The 27,541-nt window shown below is 34.1% G+C and overlaps 1 protein-coding gene across 1 annotated transcript; it reads right to left on the bottom strand.

Moving 5' to 3' along the window:
- Positions 1-11,399: 11,399 nt before the first annotated feature.
- On the bottom strand, positions 11,400-14,316 carry LOC103936966 (transcription factor MYB26-like). The gene is made up of 3 exons (XM_048590091.1): positions 12,961-14,316; positions 12,716-12,845; positions 11,400-12,105 (listed from the first exon to the last, which is right to left on the bottom strand). Exons 1-3 carry the CDS (start codon positions 13,091-13,093, stop codon positions 11,400-11,402), a joined length of 969 nt encoding a protein of 322 aa, XP_048446048.1. The 5' UTR covers positions 13,094-14,316.
- Positions 14,317-27,541: the final 13,225 nt, after the last annotated feature.

The following is a 27,541-nucleotide window of genomic DNA, read 5'->3' as shown; positions in this document are numbered from 1 at the left end:
ACGTCCGACCTGAGCGTTTCTGATGTGACAACTTTGGGTGACCTAGCTGAAACATTTCCGCGTATCAAAGCTTATTTGGAATAAGATTCCTTTTGGAGATTACCTAGTCTGGATGCCCTATTCGGATTTGTTGAACATGTGGTGTTACAGGACATATTTGACCAAGTATGTTGTTCTGGGATATAAGTATTCGTACTCATGGTCGGGGTTCAGAGCCACCATTGGATGATTTCTGGATTGCCCTTTGGACTATTTTTTCAAATGGCATAGAGCCCAAGTTTGAATGTTATAACCCATAACTTTTATAGTTGCATAAAAGTTTGGAAAGCCAGATAATGCATTAAACTTCCGAGTCAGGGCGTTATGTGCCCGTGCTTATAGCTCGCCATCATAACCACACTTATTACTGCTCGAGTCTCCCAAGCTATTAACTGATCGATACGAAATGGGCTAAAAGAGATTCATCTGGCAGTGTTACTTTGGATTTTTAAACTTGTAATCGTGTGAAGTTTTCAAAGTTTATGCTTTGTTCTAGCGAGTGGAGTAATCTCTACATCACTTAAAAAGAAAGAAACAAACATTGAATGTGAGATAAACAAAATTCAGAACCTTTTGTTAGTAAGGAAAATACGATTGTTTGACAAGGGGGTATGATTGAATCCAGGAAGGATTGCCTGCATATCTACGAGAATAAGAATCCAATCACTGGTGTAGTTATAAGAATTACACATCAAGGATTATCTTTGACAATAAGCTTATGGTGGGGCGTTAGAATATGAGTTCTCCATGGACTTGTCTTCGTGCAGATAGTGGCGTCATTATTGAGGCTGAAATGGACAACCTATATATCGTAGGAAGGGAATTAAACCGCATGTAGTTCAGATGGGTGTGCGCTTAGTTGATCTGGAAATGCTTGCGATGAACTTGTCTTTCAGCAATGAGGGTTCCATTTTCTGACGTCAATCTTGTAGCTCCTTTGCCTTCTTTGGCATTCCACCTTTTGTAAATTTCAATTAGGGCCGGGTAATGAAGCGTCTGGTGGTTGGTTGGGTGAACAATTCCCACGTTGTGTAAGTTGTGGCCAAGGATGATGTTGTGGTGTTGTAATGATATATGGGGAGTCTATGACATGGAAGGTCACCAGATGGTTGAACGGTTTCACCTGGACCCTTAGCCTCATCATTCCCAAGGTCTGCAGTGTGACGCCATTGATAGAGTGGATGATAGCTTTCCTCTTGTTTACGTTATCAAGGATGCCAATTCTTTGATCGTGACGCCAAATTCGCGCATCGCCGTGAGTGGTGGAGATGCACAATTTGATTAACCTGTAAAAAAGTAAACAACTATGAGCAAGCCTTAGCCCATTGGGATGGGTGCGCTGGCTTAAGGCTCTCCAGCGGTCAAGTTAGTAAGCAAGTATAAGACTTAAGCAGTGGGCAAGAGAATTAGAGTGCAAAGATTGCGTTACCAGATACCAACTTAGATAGGTGTATTTACCAGTGTTCTAAAACGCTGTTTGGCCAGCTGCCTAGGCGCTGGGTGTTGGGCCACCGCCGCGATTATTTGAAAAACGTTTAGTAAATTGGGAAGGGTATTAGGCGGTGCCTAGGCGGCCTCCGCGGCGGTTATGTTAAAAAATTCAGTTTCACTACACCACAAGGGTGATGAAAGAGAAAACGAGAGAGCATGATGGAAGAGTAAACTTGAGATAGATATGTAGAAGGGATCATAATAACAATGCAATTGCTGGGAAAAAAAATGAAAACTTTGACTTGGAAGCCTAGATTTCTTTGCCAGAGAGGATTTCTTCGTTGTGCTTGAGGAAATTGACTGGACTTATGATTAGGTTTTGGAAAATTATACAGAGCAAGAAGATGGAAATTAGGTGAAGAGATGGGGAAGCAGGCGGAACAATCAAAGAAGAATGGAAGGGAGAGGAAATGAGAAACTTAATTAGGTGGAGAAGATGGGGAATCAGGCAGAGCAATCGAAGAATAATGGAAGGGAGAGGAAACGAGAAACCCCAAAAAATAAGGGCCTTACCGATTTCCAATGTGTCAAAAGTCATTGCCCTCTGTCAAAAGCCATCCCCTTTGTTAGATTGATTTCCAAGGCGCACTAGGCTTATGAATTATATTTAAAAAAGTTACCTACTCCATTATTAAACAAATATATTATATATTATTATCTACTCTCTTTTTTCAAATTATTTACTTAAAATTCTTTACATTACCTATATATATATATATATATATATCCTCCTCTTTTTAAAAATTGCGTGTTACATTACCTATATATGCTTACTGTTTTTCAAATATTGAACTTGTTGGATGGATGTACTTTGTGTATTCTTCTACTTTTATTTTGCATTTTATCATTCTTCTATTATTCATACAAGTATAGTTTTTTTTAAGTGTAAATAGACATTTATTTACAAGATATATAATAAATTTACATAAATCCACCTAGGCCCCTATCCGCCGCCCAAGCCCAACTAACGCCTAGTGTTTTTTAGAACCGTGGTATTTGCAAACCGAGAGAGAGAGATCTTTGTAGGATAGAATCCTTGTTCTAAGTTGGGAGAATCTTAAAAGATATCTAAAAGTAGATATTGTATCATTTTAGGAGTGTGAATAATATCTAAAAGTAGATATTGTATCATTTTGGGACTGTTATTATTTGCGGCGCATGCTGATCTTTAGATTGCAGGAACTCTAAGACATATAGAGGATCTCATTGATTCCATACTAGGATAAGTTCTCGTGTCTTGCAGAACAAGCACTGTCATTCTAGCGAAGTCGCTCGGACTTCACCCATTGCAAACTGGGTGATGGTGACACCACTGCTCCATTTGATTCAGCTATACTCAGACATGTTGAGTCTATGAACAGACTTTTGAGGTAGATGTATTTGGATTAACCTATTCCGGCCGTGAAAAATCATGGTCCCACAAAAGGGCAGAAGGGCTTCCATAATATTGCGTTGGTGATTGACCAAGCACTCCTAAATTAGGTGTAGTAAAAACATTTGTACACTGCTACGAAACCATTTATTAATGTTGCTATGATAACCGACAAGAAACGTATATTACTGTCAGATATTAAGCAAAATTTGACAGAAAATGGATGTAGTGGCAGATATAATAAGTAACAGAATTGCCAGCGTCAGGAAATGAATTTTCCGACAGAAAATACTAAAACTGACAGAAATTGTGTTGAATATAGCCGATAGAGAATATATTAATAATGAATAAATAAGAGCATTCTCTGTCGGATAAAACCCATAGAACATACTCTAAAACCGACAGAACTTGTGTTGGATATAACCGACAAAGAATTTATTAATAATGAATAAATAATATGTATTTAAATAGAATACGTTTTTAAAAATTAAATAAATAATTATTTGGTTTAATATATAATAACCCATGTAATATATGCGATAAAGAAACAAAAGATGATTGTACAATGAAAATGTCATTACACTAACTAAATATTGTCTAATCAATACTTGAAAAACATAAATAAAAATTTAGCACAAATTACTTTCCCACTTCAAAATTTAGGCAAATTTAACGGAGATATGCATTCTACGAAACTAGTATCCATGATCTAACAGTCAAACTTGTTTGTAGATACTACAAGATCGCATACGTAAAAAATTGCAAAAAAAAAAAAAAAAAAAGCATTCAAAGATTAGGAAACGGAACAAAAGTTTTCAACGGTTATAAATGAAAAATCACAATTTAACGGTTATTTTAGCTCCGGTTTTGATGATTTTTTTACAGCTACACTCCTCGACCTTATAGGAATGCAATGAACGAATTTGATCTTCAATTTAAAATATTTACACTAGTGGATACCACAAAATCTTATTTTATACTTAATGGAAGTATAATATTAACTTTAAGTGTTTGATTAATCTACCGTTTTGATGCGATATGCATTCTACAAAACTTTTTTCAATGATCCAACCTTCAAACTTATTTGTACACATTTCGAGATTGCATACGTAAAAAATTGCAAAAAAAACAAACATTCAGAGATTACATAATAGAACAAAAATTTTTGACGGTCATAAAAGAAAAATCACAATTTAACAGTTATTTTAGCTCCGATTTTAATGATTTTTTACAGTTACACTCCTCGACCCTATAAGAATGTAATGAATAAATTTGATCTTCAATTTAAAATACGAGTGGATACCACAAAATCTTATTTTATACTTAATGGAAGTATAACATTAACTCTTAAATGTTTATTTAATCTACCATTTTGACTCGATACACATTCTACGAATTTTTTTTCAATGATCTAACTGTCAAATTTGTTTGTACACACTCCGAGATCGCATACGTAAAAAAGTCACAAAAAACAAACATTTAGAGATTAGGTAACAGACCAAAAGTTTTCGACGATTATAAAGGAAAAATCACAATTTAATGGTTATTTTAGCTTCAATTTTAATGATTTTTTACAGCTACACGCATCAACCCTATAAGAATGCATTGAAAGAATTCGATCTTCAATTTAAAATATTTATACTCGTGGATACCACAAAATCTTATTTTATACTTGATGGGGAAGTATAACATTAACTCTAAGTGTTTATTTAATCTACAGTTTTGATGTGATACGCATTCTACGAAACGTTTTTCAACGATCCAACAGTCAAACTTGTTTGTACACACTCCGAGATCGCATACATAAAAAATTGCAAAAAATAAACATTTAGAGATTAAGTAATGGAACAAAAGTTTTCGATGGTTATAAACGAAAATTCACAGTTTAACGGTTATTTTAGCTCCAATTTTGATGATTTTTTTTACAGCTACACTGCTCGACCATATAAGAATGTAATAAATGAATTCAATCTTCAATTTAAAATATTTACACTAGTGGATAAATCTTATTTTATACTTAATGAAAGTATAACATTAACACGTAAGTGTTTGTTAAATCTATCAATTTGATAGGATATGCATTCTACGAAACTAGTTTCAACGATCCAACCGTCAAATATGTTTGTATATACTCCGAGATAGCATGTGTAAAGAATTGGAAAAAAAAAAAAAAACATTCAGAGATTAGGTAATGGGACCATGAGTGAAAAAAAAAACATTTAGAGATTATTCTGGCGGCTGCCCAAAATTTTGCTTTGTTCATATCGGTTATATCTGACAGGGCCATGAGTGAAAAAAAATATTGAAACCATGTGTTTATTTATTTATTTTTAATCAATATAACATTTTAAAATAATAAAATAATCAATTTATGTTGGTTATAACCACCATAATACTAAAATAATAAAATAGTCAATTTATGTCGGTTATAACCGTCACCATTAACTTAAAAACTACCGAAATTTGTTAAAAATATTTAAAAAAAAAAAAAGAATTCAAAAATACTGGCGATTATAATAATTTTATGGCGGTTGCATTCAACACTAAATATCCGCCGGGAATTTATGTCAGATATAACCGACAGGATTTCATTGTTATCCAACACTAACTGAATGATGTGTCGGATATCGTTTATCCGACATAATGACTTATTAAACTGTCACGATCATCTGACACCTAAAGGTAATATTGTAATAGTGGTATGAGTAGGATACATCGGTCTAGGAGTAAAAGATCTAGAACCTTGATTAGATCAACCTTTGCCCTTTTTTTGTTATCGTTGTAAGGTTTAAAATGAGATTGACCAGAGGGAAAAAGGTGATCCTTTAGAAGCAGATGGATTAGTATTTGCAACCATTGCAGACGTAAATGGTGTAGTGGAAGAACTTTCCACAATAGCCTGTTCTGCAAGTAACTGAGCCTTAAAACCTTTATGAGTAATGACATTCTCACGACTCCTGATCATACATATAATGTGTTATACTCAGCAGGTAATCCATTAAAGGCAAGAATTATTATATCCTCATCAACAAAGTACACCCTGACAGCAGCCAAATAGTCATTAGCCTCGTTTATCTTGTGCACATATTAAGAGATAGAATATGAACCCTTTTTAGTTGTTTGAGGTTAGATTTCATTTGGATGCTGGTCCTAGATACAATTGAAAATTTTTCCTTTAAACAAATACAGAGATCCCTAGAACTTGTACTATTAATTGCATATGACATAGCAACAGGAGACAGTGTAACAATAATTAACTACATAATAGCTCGATCGTGCATTTTTCAAACAACAAAATCATCATTCTTTGCTGAAGTAGAAGTTAGGAGAATTAATACCAGAATCACTAAATTGAGATGAACGTTGAACATGACATGGATTAGAGCCATCAATGAATCCTATAATTCAATTACTCTCCAATAGCAACTGCATTTAGGAATGTCAATTCAAGTAAATTGACATTAATAGAACTAGAGATCGTGGAAATGAGACCAATGATCGGAGATTGGAAAAGAGGAAGCTGAGAGGCCGTCACCATCTTCGCATAATCAAGATCACAAATTCTTGAATTATAGAGAAATACCATACAAGAATTGCAGCAAATACCCGGCGTGCAAGAATCAAGTAACCCCAGAGGAAGATCGATCAAATTTCAAGATCAAAGAAAACCTTAGAAACTGCAGAGAGAAGACAACTGAACGAGTTTCAAAATAGAAATTCAAGAATACAAAGACAAAATCGAGATAAGTGAAGCAAAAGAAGTATTGTGATTTCAAGCGTAAGCAACAATAGAGACTGATACCATGTTAATCTATAAAGAATGAACCAGTTTATACATTGTAAGCGTTGTAAGAAAGGGAAGAAATTTAGAGAGAAAGAGAAGAAGTGGAAGTGAACAAGTCTTGTTATATTTCTTAATGAGGAAGTAATACAAGGAATGAAACTTTATAGTCTTTAATACTACATGCTTAACAATTTTCTAACTAACTACATCTCTAATCAATTGACAAGATGAGAGTAGAAATTCAAGAAGACGAATATAGAATCGTGATAAGCGGAAGCAAAAGAAAGATCATGCTTTCAAGTGTAAGTAACAGTGGCAATTGATACCATGTTAATTTATACAAAATGAACCAGTTTATACATTGTAAGCTTTGTAAGAAAAGGAAGAGATTCAGAGAGAAAGTGAAGAAGAGGAAATGAGCAGTCCTTGATTATATTTCTTAATGTTGAAGTTCCTTTCGAGTGAAAATATAAGGATAATATAGTGGTACAAGTAAGGGTGTCGAATCACACAACTTAGTAAAACCTTTGACTCTTACATATTAGCATCAATTAATGACTCCTATGATTTAAAATTAGGGGGTTTAAGTAATTTTAGAAAAAAAATAAAGACAGAAAGAAAAGGGAAAAATTAGAAACTATCTAAAAATAAACCTAAGACATGAAATAGGTTAGAAACATTTTTAGGACATAAATTTGACTTAAAATGAGCTAAGGCCTTCCTCTAAACATTCATGAATCAATGAGATGATCTTTTAACTTATCCATTTCAAATGCACAACTAAGATGTTCACATATCTAGCATGGCATATAATTAGATTGTATGAATCCTCACTTTCTTTGCATGTGGGATGCATGGCATATACATCGAACTTATATTTGTAGGTGCAACCTAACATGGCATATACTCAGATTTAGCACCTATAAACTCATTAAGAATGAAGAGGATTATGAACATCACATGAACCCTAGAACATGGCATTTATCCTAGATTTTCATGGAATCAGCTTACATGATTAGTTCTGAACCTAACCATATGTTGCTGATGAATGAAAGAAGATATGACAATCATCCTTATCATTCTCAATAGAAAGCAAACATAAACAAGGTAGCTAAGCTTGAAAATATGTGCTTGAAATAATTGAGACAGAAAACTGATTCTAACTTGCAAATGAAATTGATAAACTAAAATTGCATCATAACATTAATTCAATCATGTCTAGGGCTTCAAAGCAGCCCTAAGTATCCATAAACTAAATTAAAAACATAACAAAATACATAAAAACAAAATACATAAAAAGTTAGGAAAGCTAGGACCTAGAAACGGCTCAAGGTGGAGGACTCATCCTCCTCCTCTTTGATGTTGTGTATCTCCTCCTTTTCCTCCTTCAGATTCTGTGTATTTTTCTCCTATTAAAAGGCTTAGGAGTTTTCTAACATCTGACACATTTAAATCCTTAAATTGATTCTCATTTATAGCTCATTACAATCAGCTTTCAGTATAGGAGTAACTGAAAACTAGCTGTTATCAGAATCTGTAACTGAACAGCTCCTCTTTATCTTGTTATAATTTCTTTTCGAAACCTCCAAATCACAAGCTGTAAAGACCATCAGAAAGAAGACTTCCAAGGATTTCCAACCATATATGGCCCATTTTCTAATTCGTGTTGAGCACTTCGGCGCAAAGCTCACAAGTTGGCTGTTCTGCAAGGCCTTTTTCTGACGGATCTTACGCCACTTGTTGGCTATGTTCTGGTCTTGGGCGAGTTGGGCTTCAAACTATCCATTCTAGGCTCTTAAAATATTCAAAATAAGATGATTTCTTTAAGCCCTTACTTTCATCCTGAAATACAATACAAACAACAAAATACCTTGTGATGCATGGAGATTTTAAATAAAAAACCTAAGTAAACGAGGGCTTAAAGGTATAACTTTATGCACTCAACAAATACCCCCAAACTGAGATTTGTTAGTCCTCGAGCAAACCAAAACTAAAAGAAACAAATGCCACACAAAATACAAACATAAGTTAATCTAAGACCAATTCCGTTGGTGAGACGAATTCATTCAGCTTATGCATCAAGCCTTTAAACCTCTAGGCATCCCTAGTAGGAGGAGTTATGTCTCATAAGGGTTTCACAGTGATGGTACTCATAAACGTTCGAAACAACCTACAAAACAACGATTAGAGCACATTTGAAACAAGATAATAAGAATCAAAGCTCAACCATGCCTTACATTCCTAACTTTGACTTTACCTTTCCAGCAATCAAATCTGCATGTCAGTGAGGTGCTATAGCTCAAATTCAACCTGTTACTAAGTTACAAGCTCAAGCAAGGAAGATAAGATTCGTCTTAACTCTAATCTTATAGATTCACTCTTTCACTTGATTCCTAGGGCTTGCTCTCAACGAGTATATGTGAGTGAGGTTATGTAATGGAAAGCAAAATATTCTCACACATAATTCAATTAGAAAAGAAAAAAAAAAAAAACCAACTTATGGACAGATCTCATGAAAGGAATCAAATACTAAGAATAGGATAACACACATACTTACAAACACCCATGGATACATCCTCAAAGATTAGCTAGGTCTTTCATAAGGTTGTAATGTAAGGTTTTTACGTTAGATGTACCAAAGTGTCTTCCTTGCAAAACCAGCATGCTCTCTTCTTGAATTGATCTTCTTTACTTGTTCTCGACGTCCAGGACCCATGGATTTAGAAATTGCATCTTCTTCTCTCTCTTTTTTTTTTTTTTTTTTTTTTTTTCTCTCTCTTAAAATGTTTTCTTTTTCCTTTTTTTTTTCTTCTTATTTTGCAATTCCAGCCTATGTTACCTCAGTATGCGCCACTTTCTTAGCTTAAAGCTCGAGCATTATATTTGTCTTCATCACTTTGGTATTCCCCAAGCTATAGGGAATGGCTATTATGGGGGAAAATCGATAGAGTTTAGTGTGGGTGATGAAAGATATGGCTGTGTTTGGCTTCAAAATGGGTAATGTCTCACACAACAAAGGTAGGGAATTAGGCCAGTTACTAGTTAAAACATGCATAGCCTAACATTGTCTTAATGAGTTCATTCATAGGTGATAATAAGCATAAGTATCCACAAAAGAGAATAACTCTTAGTATTCAATAAAAAATGAGTAATGAGATTATTTGAAATGAACTTGAAAGAAAAGGATAAGAGTAGAAATAGTTTAATCCCTCTAAAAGAAGCAAATAGGCACAAAATTGCTCAAAATGCAGTCTCCACTATCCTTCTTTTAAGGCTTGAACTAGTAACTTTTCACAAGTATTCTCATAACTGTGAGCAGTGGTATTATATAGCAGATACAACAACTTTCAAAGCATAGGTAAAGTTATGATTGCAAGACTAAGTTAAACATGTACATTCCCATTATTTAATTGCAAATAGCTCTAATCATGACTCAAAAAGGCTAAAAATTCAAGTGAGCACATTCACCTGTGCATTGTTCAAATCTTTTGGATTTACAACAACTTGACTAGGAAGCTTACTTGGTTCTCTTTGGTTTAGGACTGCTACAATCTGTCTAACCTGATTATGTGTATTTTTCTCCTCCTTTTCCTTTTCCTCCTTTTCCTCCTTCAAATTCTGTGTATTTTTCTCTTATTAAAAGGCTTAGGAGTTTTCTAATATCTGACACATTTACATCCTTAAATTGACTCTCATTCATACCTCATTACAATCAGCTTTTAGTATAGGAGTAACTGAAAACTAGCTGTTATCATAATTTGTAACTGAACTGCTCCTCTTTATCATATTATAATTTCTTGTTGAAACCTCCAAATCACAAGTTGTGAAGACCATCAGAAAGAAGACTTATAGGGCTTTTCGACCATATATGGCCCATTTTTTAATTCGTTCTGAGCACTTCGGGGCAAAGCTCACAAGTTGGCTGTTCTGCAAGGGCCTTTTCTAGCGGATCTTGGGTCACTTATGGGCTATGGTCTTGTCTTGGGCGAGCTGGGCTTCAAACTATCCATTCTAGGCTCTTAAAATATTCAAAATAAGATAATTTCTTCAAGCCCTTACTTTCATCTTGATGCATAGAGATTTTAAGTCAAAAACCTAAGTAAACGAGGGCATAAAAGTATAACTTTATGCACTCCACACTTAATCAGGAAGTAATACAAGAAATGAAGCTTTATAGTCTTTGATACTACATGCTTATCAGTTTTCTAACTAACTATATCTCTAATCAATTGACAAGTGTTACAATCTAATCAGCCGCACGTTGACTCTATCAAATGCGAAGACCCTAACTATTGGAACAATCAATCACAGGCATGTGATTTGTTACTGTAGAAATACTTGCTCCATCACTCCATGGTATGCAAGTTTTTCTTCAAGTAGTAGCTCTGCCAGCAGAACGCATGAGGTTTGGTAACCAATAGGCCATACGCATGCATGAAATTCATCATGGGTTTCTCTTGTGTTTGAGCTTTATTCCTTAATTAGCATTTTTTTATTAATTCAAACATTAAACTTATGTAAGAACATTGCATGCATATACACATTATATATACTTTGTTTTCTATACATAGTGGTATTTCACAGACCGATGGAGGTTTCCTGAAGCCTAAAACTGCAATGTTCTTCCTTCAATGCCAGACTGATGGAGGGAAACTTTAGCAAGCCATCATTGCCACCACCATCACCATCATCATTTCATTATGATCGAGTCTTTTATTGATATGATGGAAAAGAAGATAATATATTAGCTGAACCCAAATTAGATGAAGATGGTCCTTCAACAATGTCCCAAAAATGAAAGCTGTTTGATGAACACTGTTGAGCCTGGCGGGAATGAACCAATGCGTTCAGCTCCTGAGTAGTATTTTGCAAGCACTCCATTGAAATCTCTCCTCCCTCATCAATATTTCCACATGATTCCACTGCAATAGGAACCATGTTATTGTTTCCAATGTTGGACCCTAGGAGGGATGGCAGAAACTGTGCATCCATATTATTGTTTGTAAATTCTGCTGTAGAAGGTGGAAGGGCTTGAACTTGATGATGCTGCTGATCCAAAATCCATGTTCCGTTGTTGTTCGAATTATTTGACACAGCTAGTGGAAAATCCTGATCGGCTGATTGTACATTAATGCTTTTTATGGTAGTCTCATCAGCGTCAAACATGAATAAAGGGTATGGAGAAGGGTATAGGATTTCCCTAGGTGCTGTAGGCTTTGTAATGAAATTATGGTTCAAAAATTCTTGCTGCTTTGGATAACTGCAACCCATTTGGTAATTGTGCTGATGATCAATAATAGAGGGAGATGTGATTGGTGGTGAAGAAGGCCTTTCTAGCTTCTTTTTAATCCATGAATTCCAGTAGTTCTTTATCTCGTTGTCGGTTCTTCCAGGCAGACATTTTGCTATATGCGCCCATCTAAAATTTATCAATTCATGTTAGAGTTACAAGAGAGTGACGATAACATCCCAATTAAAGAACGAGTAGTCATCAGGTAAGTCATTATGATCGTAGGAAAACAATTTCAAGAAATTTCATCTGCTAACACTGTTTGTGACACTATAATTTTAAGAAATTAAGATTGAAGGAAAACTAGACTCACCAAAATAACAAGGAAGGTGGGCTAGCTTAAACAAGTAACTTTAACATTTTAGAAAAGAAACTAAATAACTTTAACAACTAAACTTCGGATTAATCCAGTTACTGGAAATAGCTAACCAACCCCTTAATCTAAGTGTTCGAACCAACCTAGCCTACTTTTATATATCACCCGGCCCTACCCAACCTCACCTCTACGCTAACCCCAGTTGCTTAAATCAACCCAATATTTGATTTCTAGTGAAACCTCATATATATATATATATCTTCAATTTACTCTTCTGGAAACTCATAATAAAACGTTGAGAAACTTAAGTCATTTTGAGGCTAGGAATTAATCATATTGATGGGTTCAGGGAATGCAAAAACCCTAACTATAATAAGAATACTTGGATAGCAAATTTAGTTTAGGGCTACTCGAAGTTGATACCTGTTTCCTACAACCCCATTGAGTCTGACAATCAATTTCTCCTCCTCTGGTGTAAACCCTCCTCTTTTGATATCAGGCCTCAAGTAATTGAGCCATCTCAGGCGGCAGCTCTTACCACACCTTTGAAGCCCTAAAAACCCCACACACGAAAAATATCAAACCCTAAACAAAACTATAGTCATGCAAAGTTTTGTACGTGAGAGAGAGAGAGAGAGAGAGAGAGAGAGATAGAGAGTGATCAGGACCAGCTTGCTCAGGAACTTTTCTCCAACAGCCATGGCCATATGTGGTGATGTATCTAACGAGCTTTTCATCTTCCTCAGGGGACCAAAGCCCTCTCTTAACCTTTCCTTGTTTGCAGCAGTAGTGGTGACCCATTGTTAAATATTTGCTCCTCTACTTTTTTTTTCTTTTTTCTTTTATTTCCTGATCAATCCAGAGTTTGCATGGGAATTGAATTTCAGATGGCTCTTGCAAGCGTTGGGTCCTTCTCTCACTGCCCTTTTAAAAGAGAAAGTACAAATGGGCCATCTTCTCCAAAAAGATGGGACCTATGTTGAAACATCGGAGCTCCATCTAACCCCAAATTGACACCCCATCCACTTTGATAAATTTGATCTTAATTTGTTTTCGTTTGTAACATCTTGTTTTTAGATATTTTTTCTATTACATATCATCTTTTCGTTGTCCTACTTTAACGTGGAAGTGTGAAATTAGCTTTATTTTGTATTACTTCGAAATTAAAATTTCTGAGCCTAATTTCCAATATGGATCTTGGTTACTCTCTCCTTTGCTTGTGTTAATCTTTTTATTAAAATGGTTGAGGGTTTTTTTTTTTTTTCTTCCCTAACAAACAATATTGTCTATACTAAGGAGGTGGGAGAATGAGTTAGACCTCACAATATGTCAGCAATAATGTGGTTTAAATTTGCATTTGGCGACAATTGAACTCAAGGCTTTTCACTTACAAGTGAAGAGGAATATCATTAGATTGTAGTATTAAGTGACTAGTTGAGATTTAAACTTTTTTTTTCTTTTTTTCTTTTTTTGTCAAAAGAGTTAAACTATTAATCTATATTAATTTGCTCTCAAGGGCGGCTTGGGGGAGTGAAAATTGCAATCGCACTGGCCCTAAATTTGAAGGACCTTTAAAAAATTTTGCCATCTAATAATTATATGTAATAATGTTATATATATATATTAAAAAATAGCTTTCAAAACACTATAAAATCTCCTTGTGCGCTCCTTATACGTGTAAATTTTTTTCTGTATGAATATAAACATTTGGCACAATGAGATATTTAGAGCGCCAATAACAGCACCCTAAAAAAAGATTTTTTTTTTTTAAAAAATCAATTTTGTCATATAAGAATGCTATATATTCAAGTGAAACTTTAAAGTTAGAGTTTTTGAAACTTTTTTTCTTGTTTGGTTGTTTAAAATTGAATTGTTTTTTATTATTTAGTGAAGGTTGTATTTGTAGCTCTTTTTAGTTATTATTAAATAACATTTGTAAACTTACAATTTTTATTTAAATTGTTGCTTTCTATCATCAATAGAATGTTGTACTTTTTTTTTCAAAAGCTATATTAAAGAGGGTTCATTTTATAAATTTTGCATATGACCCCCGGAATTTTAGAGACGGCCTGGTTTCCTCTTTTCACATAAATCTGTTTAGATGAGACTGAAAATACTTAGCATCGTTGAGCGACTCATGTAATGTGATTCAATATAGAGAAATTTTCATACCATATGGTTCTCGTTTTATGCTAAATTGAATATCCATAAGAATTATTCTGTTCATTTACTTATCTGATTAGATTAAGATTAGGATAAATTAAGTTTTCATCCTTATTTTTCCTTCTCATTAATTAAAACCTTGTTTCTTTTTCATTTTTGATTAAAGTCTTTGACTTTTGTCCACGTCATTATTTGAATATTAAATTATTTACATGTCACATATGTCAATTTTAAAATTGAAAAGCTTATTAATCATTTTAAATACATCCTTTTAATTAGTATTTTTCATATATTTTTATTTTTAATATGTGCCCTTTTTTAAATTCGTACCAATTATTCTTTGTAGTTTTGATTTGTATTCATAACTTGAAATTTAATATGCATCCATATTTTTAATTTAATTTGTACCCATATATTTTTTGTTGAACATACCCATACTAATTACATGTACATTTCTTGTTTTAAAATATATCAATAGATATTTCTTAAAATATATTAATAATTATGTGGTTACATTATCTTCTTGCTAGAACTATGTGAAGAACAATATTACTTTTTAGTTGATTTTTAAGTAATTACTATTCTTTTTAAATATTATTTGAATTTGTTTAAATTTCATAATTTGTGGGAAATTGAATGCATAAATGCAAACGCAGGAGTTAAATGTCTTAAATGTGCCAAGGACCTCAATCAAAATATTTAAACAAACAAGATCATAGTCTAACAATTAGGTTGACTAGGGACCAGAACCAAATTACCCTTAAGATTACTCACCCTATGTTTTGGACTAGGGACTTTCAAAGTGGTAAGAACTTAAGACTCAATGGTTAAAAATGAAGTAAAGACCACCACCAATGAACTACTCAAGCACTACGGATTAAGCTACTACAAATGTACTACTTTCACATGACCTTCAAATATATTGCATCTAGTCATTTTTAAGTTTCACAAAACCAAACACAGTGACATTTTAGGATTCATATAACCGATTCCACTTAGTGGAATAATGCTTTGTTGTTGTTGTTGTAGTCATTTTCAAGTCCCTTTTATCTTTATATATATACTGCGTTCCCAAGAATTTTATGAACGTCCAAACGCGTCAAGTGGTGAATTTGGTTGATTCTTTGGGTGATGCTTGAATAGAAACCTATTATATTAGGAGAGTCTTAGCCGTTTGTACGTATTAAGCATGTAACTTAGGCATGTTCCAATATTTTATATCAACTCTCCCGACCTCTCCCAAAGAAAACTTCTCATATTCCTCGTTAATACATAACGTTGGGTGGCATTCATCAACTTTATACTCAATGCAAACAAAAATTTGTTTTGAACGGAAGAAAGCTTTGTGATGGATGAAGTTAATTTGTTTCCAAATAAAAAACGGTTGTTGAGATTGTTTGTTTGGAGGTCCTAATTGAAAACATTGATAGAATTATCTCTTGATAGTTGATACTTTGGAATTGATTTGTGTCACAATCTTTTGTGATCACTACAAAATTTTATGATTTTAACATAGAGTAAATCTTCATATGCATAAGCAGTTTATGCTTATCATTTAAAAATGGGTTTGCATGTGTCTTTTATGTGTCAAAGGACACTGGTGTTTTACCATAAGCACAATGTAATTAATTTTTTGGGTTGTGATTTTCACACACCCTTAATTACTTTTCCTACACCCCTTCCTATTTTTTAATACTTAATTGGTATCCTACTATTTAATCTTCCATATATACCCCTCCCTATTTAATCTTTCATTAATTACCATCAAAAAGTAGGAAGGGTATATATGGAAGATTAAATAGTAGGATACCAATTAAGTATTAAAAAATAGAAAGAGGTGTGGGAAAAGTAGTTAAGGGTGTGTGAAAATCACAACCCTTTTTTTTTTTGTATGATTGTCACATTAGTCATGTGATATTTAACAATCTACTCACATGTTTCTATTCTTTATTATTACACATAGCACATGACATATGATCAATTATGTCATGTCACACACTCATATATTATAATATGTAAATTAGTAACATCGATCATCACACTTCAAAACTTTCTGATGGTATATGTGAATTCATGTCGTACACTTTAATATTCTAGCTATACACTTTGCTTTAATTAACCTCTCTCTGCTATCAATACCTAATAGAAAACAAAGTTTTTCGTTGCTTGCAGCATCTAATATAAATACAAACATTCGCATTAGCAGAGTTCGCAAACACTCAAACACTCAAACATTTAAAAGATGATTCAGCTAGCTTGTACGTGCAAAACCAATTTTCTTCTTACTTAAGAGAACTGACCGCAGCAACATAATACCTAACGAAAAGAAATCTCGTGACCGTCACATCATATAAGTAGTGAATTCATGGGGTATTTTTACCTACTGTGGTATAACCCCCTCGATTTGCACTTGCCCTTTTGTAATTTGTCAGGGAAAAAGAGAAACATTGAACACAAATCAAAATCAGCCATTTCCGTTGCTAGTGATGACTTGCGTTACCATTCTTCGACAGATAATGAAAAGAACAAAATTAAAAGTTAGTTGCGAGTAATGAAACTTAGGAGTGACGTTGTATTAATTAACTTAAAAAACTACACTCACTGGCCTTTCATATAGTAAGTAGGGGCAAGCGCGGTATAGGCCTAGCTAGGTCATTTAGTGAATGTATATGCCTCAAACTAATATCATAACCAAACTAAACCATATATATCAATCCATTGGTGATCAGTTGGTTCGAATCTACACAAAGGTGTGTCTTTGATTGTACATCAGTATAGGTTTGTTGTGCCTATTATTTGAGTCATTAGTTTTACTCAATTTGTTTCTTTTGTGCAAATTCATTCAGGTCAATTTCTTGGTCACTAGAGCAATGTACTCAATCAACACATCTATATTTACTTGTTTTGATGATCAATGAAATACCACTCTCATTTTTTTTTTATAAAAGAGAATGTCTTTCGATGAATTATACTAGGAAATTATGTACTCTGTGAGTCCAACTATTACTTGTAGTTGTAGATATGCCAAAAAAAGGAACTGGAAACTTTTTTCCCATAGATCAAAAATACTTGTTCTATATAACTTTAGTTGCCCTGATCTTTTCATTATTTGGAAGCTCAATCCAAACAATCATGCATGCATGGGTCATTAATCACTATCACAATATGTGCAAGTTCCGGATAATTTTTCTTACTTATTAACTTGTCCTTTCTTATCCTTTAGTCATTTATTTACAAGGGACTCGTCACAAACAAACATTATTGTCGTCTTCTTCACTCAATTGAGAAAAAATTTCAGTATATTGGGAACACGGTCACATCAAATGTAATAATACAACTGGTTGGAATTTTTTTTTTCAAGTTTCCAACCAATTAAAAAATAATTGTTTCAATCAGGGGTCACAGACCATATGCCTAGCACACTAAAAATTATGCCTTCAGTTGGTCGATATAATCATTACGCATGTAGCCAAACATATAAGCGATGGTCACCAATTTGTGCATGTGTAGTCAACCCATATATAAAGGTTTATGATGGAACTAGATCCTCTCCAGATCAATTCACTATGAATCCTAGAGATTAACTAATTCCAGCCGTTGGAAAAAAACTTGCGGTCAAGAATAAATGCTATTTCTATCAATTCACTCTTTCACAAATAAAATCTTCATTGCCTGCCTGGCCAAACAGGAGCTTCCTCACTCAGGAACAAGGAGGGGGAAAAAAAAAAACCAAGACGGAGAAGGATTTGGGAAAATTTTCAAGGGCAAACTCCGTGGACGAAGAATTCTAATTCTTAGAAATTGAAGACGGAGAAGAATCCTTGGGTCTCATATAATGGTAATTCATCGATGCCTCCAACGCCGACTTAGACAAAAACCACCAACACCACCACGAGCAGATAAAGACAAAGAAGAAAATTGGTTCGATATGCAAATCGGTTCGATGTGCAACAGAAAGGAAAGAAATTTATTGAGCAACAAGATCCATCCGCAGAGCTAGTGCTTCAAAAGAAAATTTCAAAGTTTTCCAATTCTCTTACTTGAAAGCACTGCAGCGACAAAGGAGGAGAGCATTCAGGAATGTGAGAGTGAGAAAGAAGGTTTGACTCTTGTTTTGCATGAAAAAAGAAAAGAAAGTTAGAACTTCATCCTTAACCGTAAGATTTATTTCCAACGTCGGGAATTATTTGATTTCGAAGATCCGGATTAAATTGGTTTCGAGTGGATCCTTACCCGTTTTATGATTACGTACCCACTAGTATAGTGTTGTCAGTCAAATTAATCACCCAAACGTGTGATTAGTTATGTATTAATTTAATTACTAATACAATAAGTGCTTAATAATTGTCTTCTTGCAGTTCTGAATTCCTTAGAATGTGATTGTGTGAATTCTAATAGGATTCAATAATATATTTTAGATAGTTTTCTAGTTGTATTTGTATGCTTTTTTGTGGGGGGGGAGGGAGGAGGGGGAAGTAAGGTTCTCTTTCCCTTACTAATAGAAATTACAGACGCTATGGGTTGAGAAATAATCACCACAAAATCATCAAATTCTCTCTCTCTCTCTCTGTTTTTCACCCACCACTCTCCCTCTCTCTTCTCTCAGTAAAATAGTAAAATCCGCCTACAACATTATCAGCATGCTCTAGCTATTGCGCTAAAGATTTGACGGTTCTTGAAGGAGGTTCTTCTACAACTAGCATTCAAAGGCTTTCATCGTTTCCATCCAATCCAGATTCTTCTAAAACTCGTAATCGATATTTTATAAACCCTGATAGCATGTAAATGTTGACCATGATGCACGAACCCCAAATTTATTGTTGCTTTATATTGCCTATACTGCATAAATTGCTCAATTATATACGATTCATGCATACACAGTATTATTATGTTAGTTTCACACACACAATATTATGTTTTATTATGCTATTGGATATTGCCATGTTGAATTGTGTAAGTGCAAAGAAAAACAAAAAAATAGAAGCAAAACTAGGAATTTAAAAACTGTAAATCGCAAGTCGAGCCATGGCCTAAAGCTGCACCACTAAGCTCCGAGCCACGTCAGTGGTACTAGGTTGTATATTTTATCTTCTGAAACTAGTCACACTGGGTCCTTGGAGATAAAATATACAACCTACTACTCACATTGAATCCTAGAATTAACCTAAATTCACTACACTAGGTTTTATATTTTATCTTCTGTTCTTGCAAGACCCTTGTGAACTGAAAGTTCATCTAAAGTCAAATATGTAGTCTCAAAGTTAGCGCCTTTGAAACTCGAAATTTTCATAAAAACATACACCCATGAAACCTGAAGATTTTAATGTAAATTAAACCACAACATGTTTATAGAACCTTAATGTTCTAGTTTATGTCTATGAATATTTACTTTTCCATAAGATTGACCACAATATTGTTCCCTCTATTGTAGCGACTTGTTGAACTTGAACAAACTCAACTTTACCATTTGGGAATCCTTTGGAAGAAACTACTTGAAGTGGATGCAAGACGTGAAGCTCCGTCTCACCACCAAAAGTGTCAAAGCGACTATTGACGAGGCTACGGATGAACCGGTTGGTGAAGCTGACAAAGCAACTTCCATGATCTTCTTAGAAGGCATATGCACTATGCATTGTAGATTGAATACCTCGCGAAAAAAAGATCCACACTCTCTAGCTTGCTCTGCTAACGCGCTTTGATCACCAGAAAGATATATTCTGACCTGAAGCAAGACATGACTATGCATAAATTATCTGATTTGAATTGCTTGTTGTTCTCATGTGTGCAAATCCTTGTAGGATTCTATAATATCTTTTAGATAGTTTTCTAAATAAAGGTGCATTGGGCTGAGAAATAATCACCATATTAATCATCAAATTCTCTTTTCTTTCTCTGTTTGCTGCTGGTCCCTCTCCCTTTTTTTTCCCTCAGTAAAAGAGGCCTACAACACCTTCACTATTATATAAAAGATACCCGCGTCATTACAATTGTTAGAAAGGTTTTTTAAAATTGAAGAATTCTAGAACGAACAGCTAGTTGGCTTTTTCGAGGGACTGGTCAGATGAAGGTAGTATCTCGAGTCTGAGGTTACTGACATGGACGACTGATCAGCGCTGTAAACTGTAAAAGAACAAAGCAATGATGTAGGATAAGAGGTCGACCTTACCTGCGTATGTCAAACTATCACACCTGTTCGGAAGTGGAAATAATATTTTAGATTTATAATTTGTATATAAGACTTAAAGGACATAAAACAACTTGTTGTAGATGTCCAACCTCAAATTCAAATGGATAGGCATGTTGTTCAATTGAGAATGTAAAACAGGGACCAAAATAACCATTTGGTTGCGGAATTATTTTACCCTTGCTAAGTCTTTTTACCATCTTCCTGTGACGGGACAATTGAAAAGATGCAACGAAACATGTCGTCGAAATTTAATTACCTAATCTAACACATCCCGACTTGGAACGTCTACCAGGACTTCATATCAAGCTATGATGGTCGACACTTGGAAGGTGACGAAACCATAAAGTGCAGTGATGTGAAAAATGTGAATAAATTTAAACCTAAAAGTGCCTAAATACAAGAGTGCACTGTGAGCGGGAATGAACTCAATTCACATGTGATGACAGAGCATAAGTACAGTACAGTAAAATAAGGTGAGAATTATACCATCGATGGTAATCGTCTACAACAATATTTGCCAATAATCCTCGTCGGTACGAAACTCTGCTACTAGAACCTGGAGGGGCGAAAAATAAGGGTGAGTGGGCCTGAAAATAAAGTTTTAATAAAAACCTTTTGAAAACGTTATAACTCCTCACTGTAAAACCTGTATAGTTTCCAGAAAATCATACTACGCAAGTATGAAAAACCAATGCAAACCAGCAGTAAAATAGAAGTATGCCATGTCACAACATTTCAGTAATAAATAAATGTAAGCCACGTGCAAATCAGTTTAAACTAGCATACCAATCAGAGTCACCTAATTTGACATGATGACTAGACTTATTTCTCATCAATCTATACTAGCACACAAGTCAGAGTCACCTAATGTGACCTATACGACAGGCTGAGTGTAATAATGTATGCTCTAGTGCTACGATCATGTGAAGGCTAGCGATAAATCGCAGGTCACCTACGAGTCGAAGTCACCTAATGTGACATGTATGATAGGGCTGGCACCAAACTTCGATCCACGACGAGTGAGCGGTGCGGGAGGTGAACATCACGTGAAGAACTGGCCCTAGCTAGGGGTGGGAGCACTAACACCAGGGTGCAGCCATGATGAGCACTAAATGAATATATGCATGCCATAATGATGCAACATTTCCAATCACAAAGTAAACTCACTTGAACTTACCTGCACATCCCGTATAATCATTTGGCATTTCGCAATTTCATAACAATGCAACATTTTAAATATAACATTATTTAATCATGACATGATATGCATAACTCTGTTCAAAAGCATTTGTGGAAACTATGAAGTTTACACACACACACACACACACACACACACACACGCACTATAAAAAGGAAAAGACCTACTCACCTGAGGTGTGCTACAACTCCCTAGTACGAATATTGAGACGTCACTAACGATCGTCGTTTAGAATAATTATCAAATCACATCTCAGTAACTTACATAAAACACATCTCCAATAAAACACGTAACTTACATAAAACACATCTCCAATAAAACACGTAACTTACATAAAACACATCTCCAAGGACATTCTAGAATGATTTGAGACCCATTGACCAAAAGTCAACCGTCGGTCAAAGATGACGATAGGCTAAACTTGATCTAAAAGATCCACATCTCAGATTTTTGATCCGTAACTTCCAAAGATCTACATTATGCTTTTAAAACATTATACTATAGTTTCATTACGATCCAACGGTTGGATCTTCGCCAATTGCAAATTCAAGTGGCGGTCAATGTTTTATTTTATGAACTTACAAATCCAATTCAGGAAGATCCGTAAGTTCCTATGATCCTTAAATATTACGTACTATAATGTATTAAAGTTTGGTGATGATCCAACGGTTGGATCGTTGACTTCTATAATAATCAAGTGGTGGACCTTAATGGAACTAGGTTCAAACGACAGAAATTTGTCAATCGAACTTCACATGTGGATTTGGAGTATCAAATTTAGCCTAGGAAAGTCAGGGATGCCTCGGACCACGCGCCGCCGCATACGGCGATCGGCCGCCTCGACTCGCCGAAAAAATCAACTATTTCTAAAAATTCCCAAATTTTATAGGCATCAAGATATTGACGAGTAGAGCAAGCTTTATACCTATGGCCAAGTCCAATTTGGCCAGGAAAATCCTCAAATCGCCACAAACCCGTCGAAAACCCTAGAATGGGTGTTCGTCGATTCAACTTCTCTGGTGTTCCAACGCCCCTGTCACTGGTTAGGTCTTTCTCCAAGGTCTAAGGGGAGTTGATTAAGTGTGGTGGTGGGTGGTGGAACTCGCCAAAACGGCGGAATCGCTGTCGAACACCTCCGGTGCTTCGGTGGAGTTCTTCACGGTTTAGGCCTTAAAAACCCTTGATTTTTGGGGGAGATGGAAGAGGAGAGGTTGAGGAAGAAGTTGCAGGTTGAGGATAGATGTAAATCGCCTGAAAAATGGTGGAATTTGGTCGGAAACAACCCGGATCACCGTCGGGTTGGTGTGCACGTTCACGGGAAGGAAGAGCTGAGGCTTCTCTGAGTTCTCTCTCTCGTCTCCTAAATTTTCTGGTTGGTCACTCTTTTCTTCCCTTAAAACTGATTGGTTACCACTCCCACATGGTGGGAGTTTGAATTAATTTATAACTAAACTTAAAAAAAATCAATTTCAGAAGTCCGTAACTATACCGTTATACTCCGGACTTGCAAATGGCTTTCGCCTATGCATTCGTAGTGACGAGTACTATGAGGATACGCTAAAAAAAGAAGTCTTACATCTCTCTAACCGATGGTCAACGAAGGTCAAAATATTTGCCTCAAGCGGGCATTTAATCAATGACCAAGTTTAACGTAGTCCTTCGAAAACTATCTTGGCATTTGTAATTAGGTAGACCTAGTAATTTCTTATATGACCTATTAACCCGGCCCAAAACGACAAGAAAATAATGGATTTCGAGTCAATACGTTAACTAATTGGGTCGTTATTAGGTCACACGTTAAGAACCCTTTTAATAATGCATTCTTAACAAGTTTAATTGTGGGTAACCCTTTTTAACCCGATAAAAAAAATTCATAATTTTAAACTACTAGAAAGCTTTACTATAATAGCTATAGTATTATATCTCACATAAATGAGATTAAAAAATTCGAAAGCACATTAAAATACCAAGCAATTTAAAAATACAAAGCACACTAAAAAAATTCATAACAATTAACTTGTAGGTGTGAAAAATGTGAAAAAATATGCAATCGCTCATGATCGCATCATCTACACTTTGTTGACGGGTATATCGTCCTTTATATTTTTAAAACCCTACAAGCCATCATAAACAGTTTTTTTTTAGGGAGAGTTAAAAAAATAATAATTCATAATTATTAATGCAAAAGTGTAAAAATGTGAATATATATATATATATATATCTCTCTCTCTCTACTAATTAATGAAACCCTTTTTGTCAACCAAAAGAGGGTGAAAAGACAAATTAGTCTTCTATCACACAAAAAAACTGAAAAGACAAATTAATCTTCTATCACACAAAAAAACTGTTGGGCAATAATGTATTTTTACAGGTCCAAATTTTACTGTTTTTTATTGAAGCTTCACATACAAATGAAGTTAAAATACCTTCAATATCTATAAATAATAAATAAAAAAAGCCATAAACAAAAACCACCCACTCCCCTAGACCTGGCAATTCCTGATATGACCCGATAACCCGACACGATATGAAATTAACAGGTGTTCGAGTCAACACAATAACGAATCGGGTTGTTATTGGGTAACCCGATAATCACCTGTCTAGATAACTGGTTGGTTTATACATGTGGGTAACACGATACTCGATAAGCAAAATATTAATTTTATAATTTTATAACCCTAAAGAAATACTATAATAATTATATATATTAATTTAACAGTTTTATACCCCTAAAAACTATAATGATTATATATATTAAATTAAATTTAAAAAATTGGTGACCATTGGATCGGCTGAGATTTAATCTCATCTGTCCATTGTGCATTAGGTTGGAGGCTAATATATTTTTATATGGTATAGTACTATTGTTTTATTTCTTTTCATAATTATTTTGGTAAACTTCTCATAATTTGAATGGTTTTTAATGTTTGGTTTTTCTATACTTAGTTTATGCGGAAGAGAGTTTTGAGGTGGAAAACCTTACTGAAAACATCATCAACATAACTCTTGAAGGCAATAGATCAAGCCAAAGTTTCAATACAATTTCCTTATGATGATCGATGAAAATTGAGGATTTTGTAAAAGGAATAACATGCAAGTTTTGAGTTCCATTGGTAAGGTTTAAACTTTTGAGAAATGCTTCACAAACTTGAAAACCAAAACTCTTTCATTTTGCATATCCTTGCACATTTAATATTTTGTAATAGACTAGTAGTGTATGGATGTTTCTTTATTAGGCTCTTATTTTCCAGTGTAGATGTAGTACTTAAACGCCAAATGTGTTTTAATGTTTTGAAGTAATATTTATATGGCAATGTGTGGTATGTGCACATTTAAGGAATTTTTTTTTTTATTTTCCTAACGAGTGTGACATGACATAACTCGTTAAGATAACAGGTATTACACAAAAACGACAAGAACACGACAGACACGGCCCGTTTGCCAGGCCTACACTCCCCCCACGTTCTCTCCCTCTCTCTCTCCCTCTCTCCTTTTCATTTTCTAAAAAAAATGTGTTCATACACACAAAGTGTGTAGGCAAATGCTAGTATGTGTGTGTGTGAGTGCAGTGATCAACTAAATTCTAGATTTGTATTTAACCATTGATTTGAACGAAAAAGAATATCTATATATATATATATATATATATATAAACGCTTGTGATTGCATCATCTATGCTTAGATGATGGTTACACCATCATTTAGATTTTTAAAACCTTTCAACTGTCATGAATAGTCTGTATTGTTTGAATGCAAAATTCATAAAAAAATTCATAATAATTAATATAAAAGTGTGCAAAATGTGAAAATAAAAAACTTTACAACTTTCGTGATGCAGTCAACTCCAAAATTCGGCACAATGATCTACTAAATCCTAGATTTATATTTAACCATTGATTGTTGTTTACTGCCCTTTTAAAATTAGTGTAAGAAACTAACACACAATTGCAATCCAACTATCAGTGCTAAGTATCATGATTCATTTAAAGTTTCAATCCTAAACTGATTAGGACAACATTAAACCCTTTAACAAAACCTTTACATACCAATTTGAAACACTATGACTAATTCTAACTCCCACTATTATACTCACATTTGAACATTCTACCACTTGAGTATGAACAAGTTTGATACACAATCTTCAAATTATAATAGAAGTGATTAGTTAAGGCTTATACCATAACTTCTCTACACATACATTTCAAAACATAGAAGCAAATACTTCTAGTGCTATACATAATGCATAGTTGGTTCAAGATTACTAAATTACTGATGTCCAATATGTATATATAACAATGTGAACTTATTTATTGATCAAACTAAAATTATTTGCTCCCACTCATCTAGCCAAACTTAAAAACAATAATGTTAAGCTCAGTTAACAAAAAATTCTTCTAACATTCACATTACTGGAACACAACGAGTAATAATTCAACCAGTTGCTTGATCAAACCACAATTCAATTTATAAGCATCAAAATGAATTATAACTTTACAAGAGACATAAACCAACTACAAAACAAAACTAAAATTTGTTTGGTACCACTCATCCATGCCAAATTCAGTATTAAAAAAAAAAAAAAAAAAAAAAAAAACTTAGTTCCAATCCCCTATTATTCAAACATAATGAATAATATGATCATCATTTAACCAATTGCTTAAACAAGAATATTAAGAAAGATCCATAAGCAACACCAAGAATGATTATATTACAACTCCACCAACTTGCCTTATCAAAACAGAAACTATATTAAAGCATCTTAGACCATCTCTAATGGAGATATCAAATTAAAATGGTTGTTTTTATTTTTATAGCTGACTGTGGTAAAATAACATTTTGTAAAGTCTCCTATCCCAACTGAGATGTCAAATTAAAATGCCTTTCAGTTATTTATAAAATCAAGTGGGTTAAAAGTTAATAATAAAATAATCAACTCGTGAAAAAAATAAAGAAATATGTATGGCCCATCATTTAAAAAAACAAAATTGGTGTTGCCTTCAAATTTGGTAGCAAAGGTCAATCCATGTAGGATTTTGCATCTCCTTAGGAGCCAGAAAACCACATTTTTTGTCAAAACAGTCCATGTGGGATTTTTGACATTTCCTCTAGAGATAGTCTAAGAATTATAATTGAAAACTAGCTGGCGTAAATGCCCTCATACTTATGCTCACATTTGAATATTTGATTCTCTCACTCGAGTATAAGTTCAACGTTCCACACAACCTAATGATAGTGCATAATCTCAATTTGAAATAAACAAATCGCACAACACGATGCACACAGTTTATGTATCAAAAGATAGTCTCAATCCATTTGAAAAAAAAAATCTTATCTAACATAAATTCATAAACTCAAAATCACTAGTTTCAATGATGACCAAAATCAAAATAGCAAACACATTTTTTTTTGCATTCAATTTAATCACAACTGCCTAAATCACCAGTTTTAACAGAATAGCAAACACAATATTTATGCATTCAACTTGATCCTAACTGGTTCATTATCCTTCAAACAAGATCAACCAAGTTTTGATAATGTCTAGATATCACAACAATATGTCTTGAATAGGATGAGAAACCAAGACCACTAATTCTTCTGCAAAACTCAAAATTCATCTTCCTCTCAATTCGCAATTTCAATCAAAACAAAAAGCGGAAGCATGCATCATATAAATTGAAATGCCTAGTTATTTATTTTCATG

Source organism: the organism of the source record quoted next, unplaced genomic scaffold (genome assembly GCF_019419815.1).
Source record: "Pyrus x bretschneideri cultivar Hongxiangsu unplaced genomic scaffold, Pyrus_bretschneideri_v1 Contig30, whole genome shotgun sequence".
NCBI lineage: Eukaryota > Viridiplantae > Streptophyta > Magnoliopsida > Rosales > Rosaceae > Pyrus > Pyrus x bretschneideri.
The sequence above is the reverse complement of the archived record's forward strand: the minus strand, read 5'-3'. Positions and strand labels throughout refer to the sequence as shown.

What these genes read in the sequence shown, in the direction of transcription:
- LOC103936966 (XM_048590091.1), bottom strand. Translation starts at nt 13,093, where the DNA reads ATGGGTCACCACTACTGCTGCAAACAAGGAAAGGTTAAGAGAGGGCTT. An exon ending in AAAAGTTCCTGAGCAAGCTG is followed by an intron (nt 12,846 to 12,960) that starts GTCCTGATCACT and finishes TGGGGTTTTTAG; the next exon opens with GGCTTCAAAGGTGTGGTAAG. An exon ending in AATGGGGTTGTAGGAAACAG is followed by an intron (nt 12,106 to 12,715) that starts GTATCAACTTCG and finishes GATAAATTTTAG; the next exon opens with ATGGGCGCATATAGCAAAAT.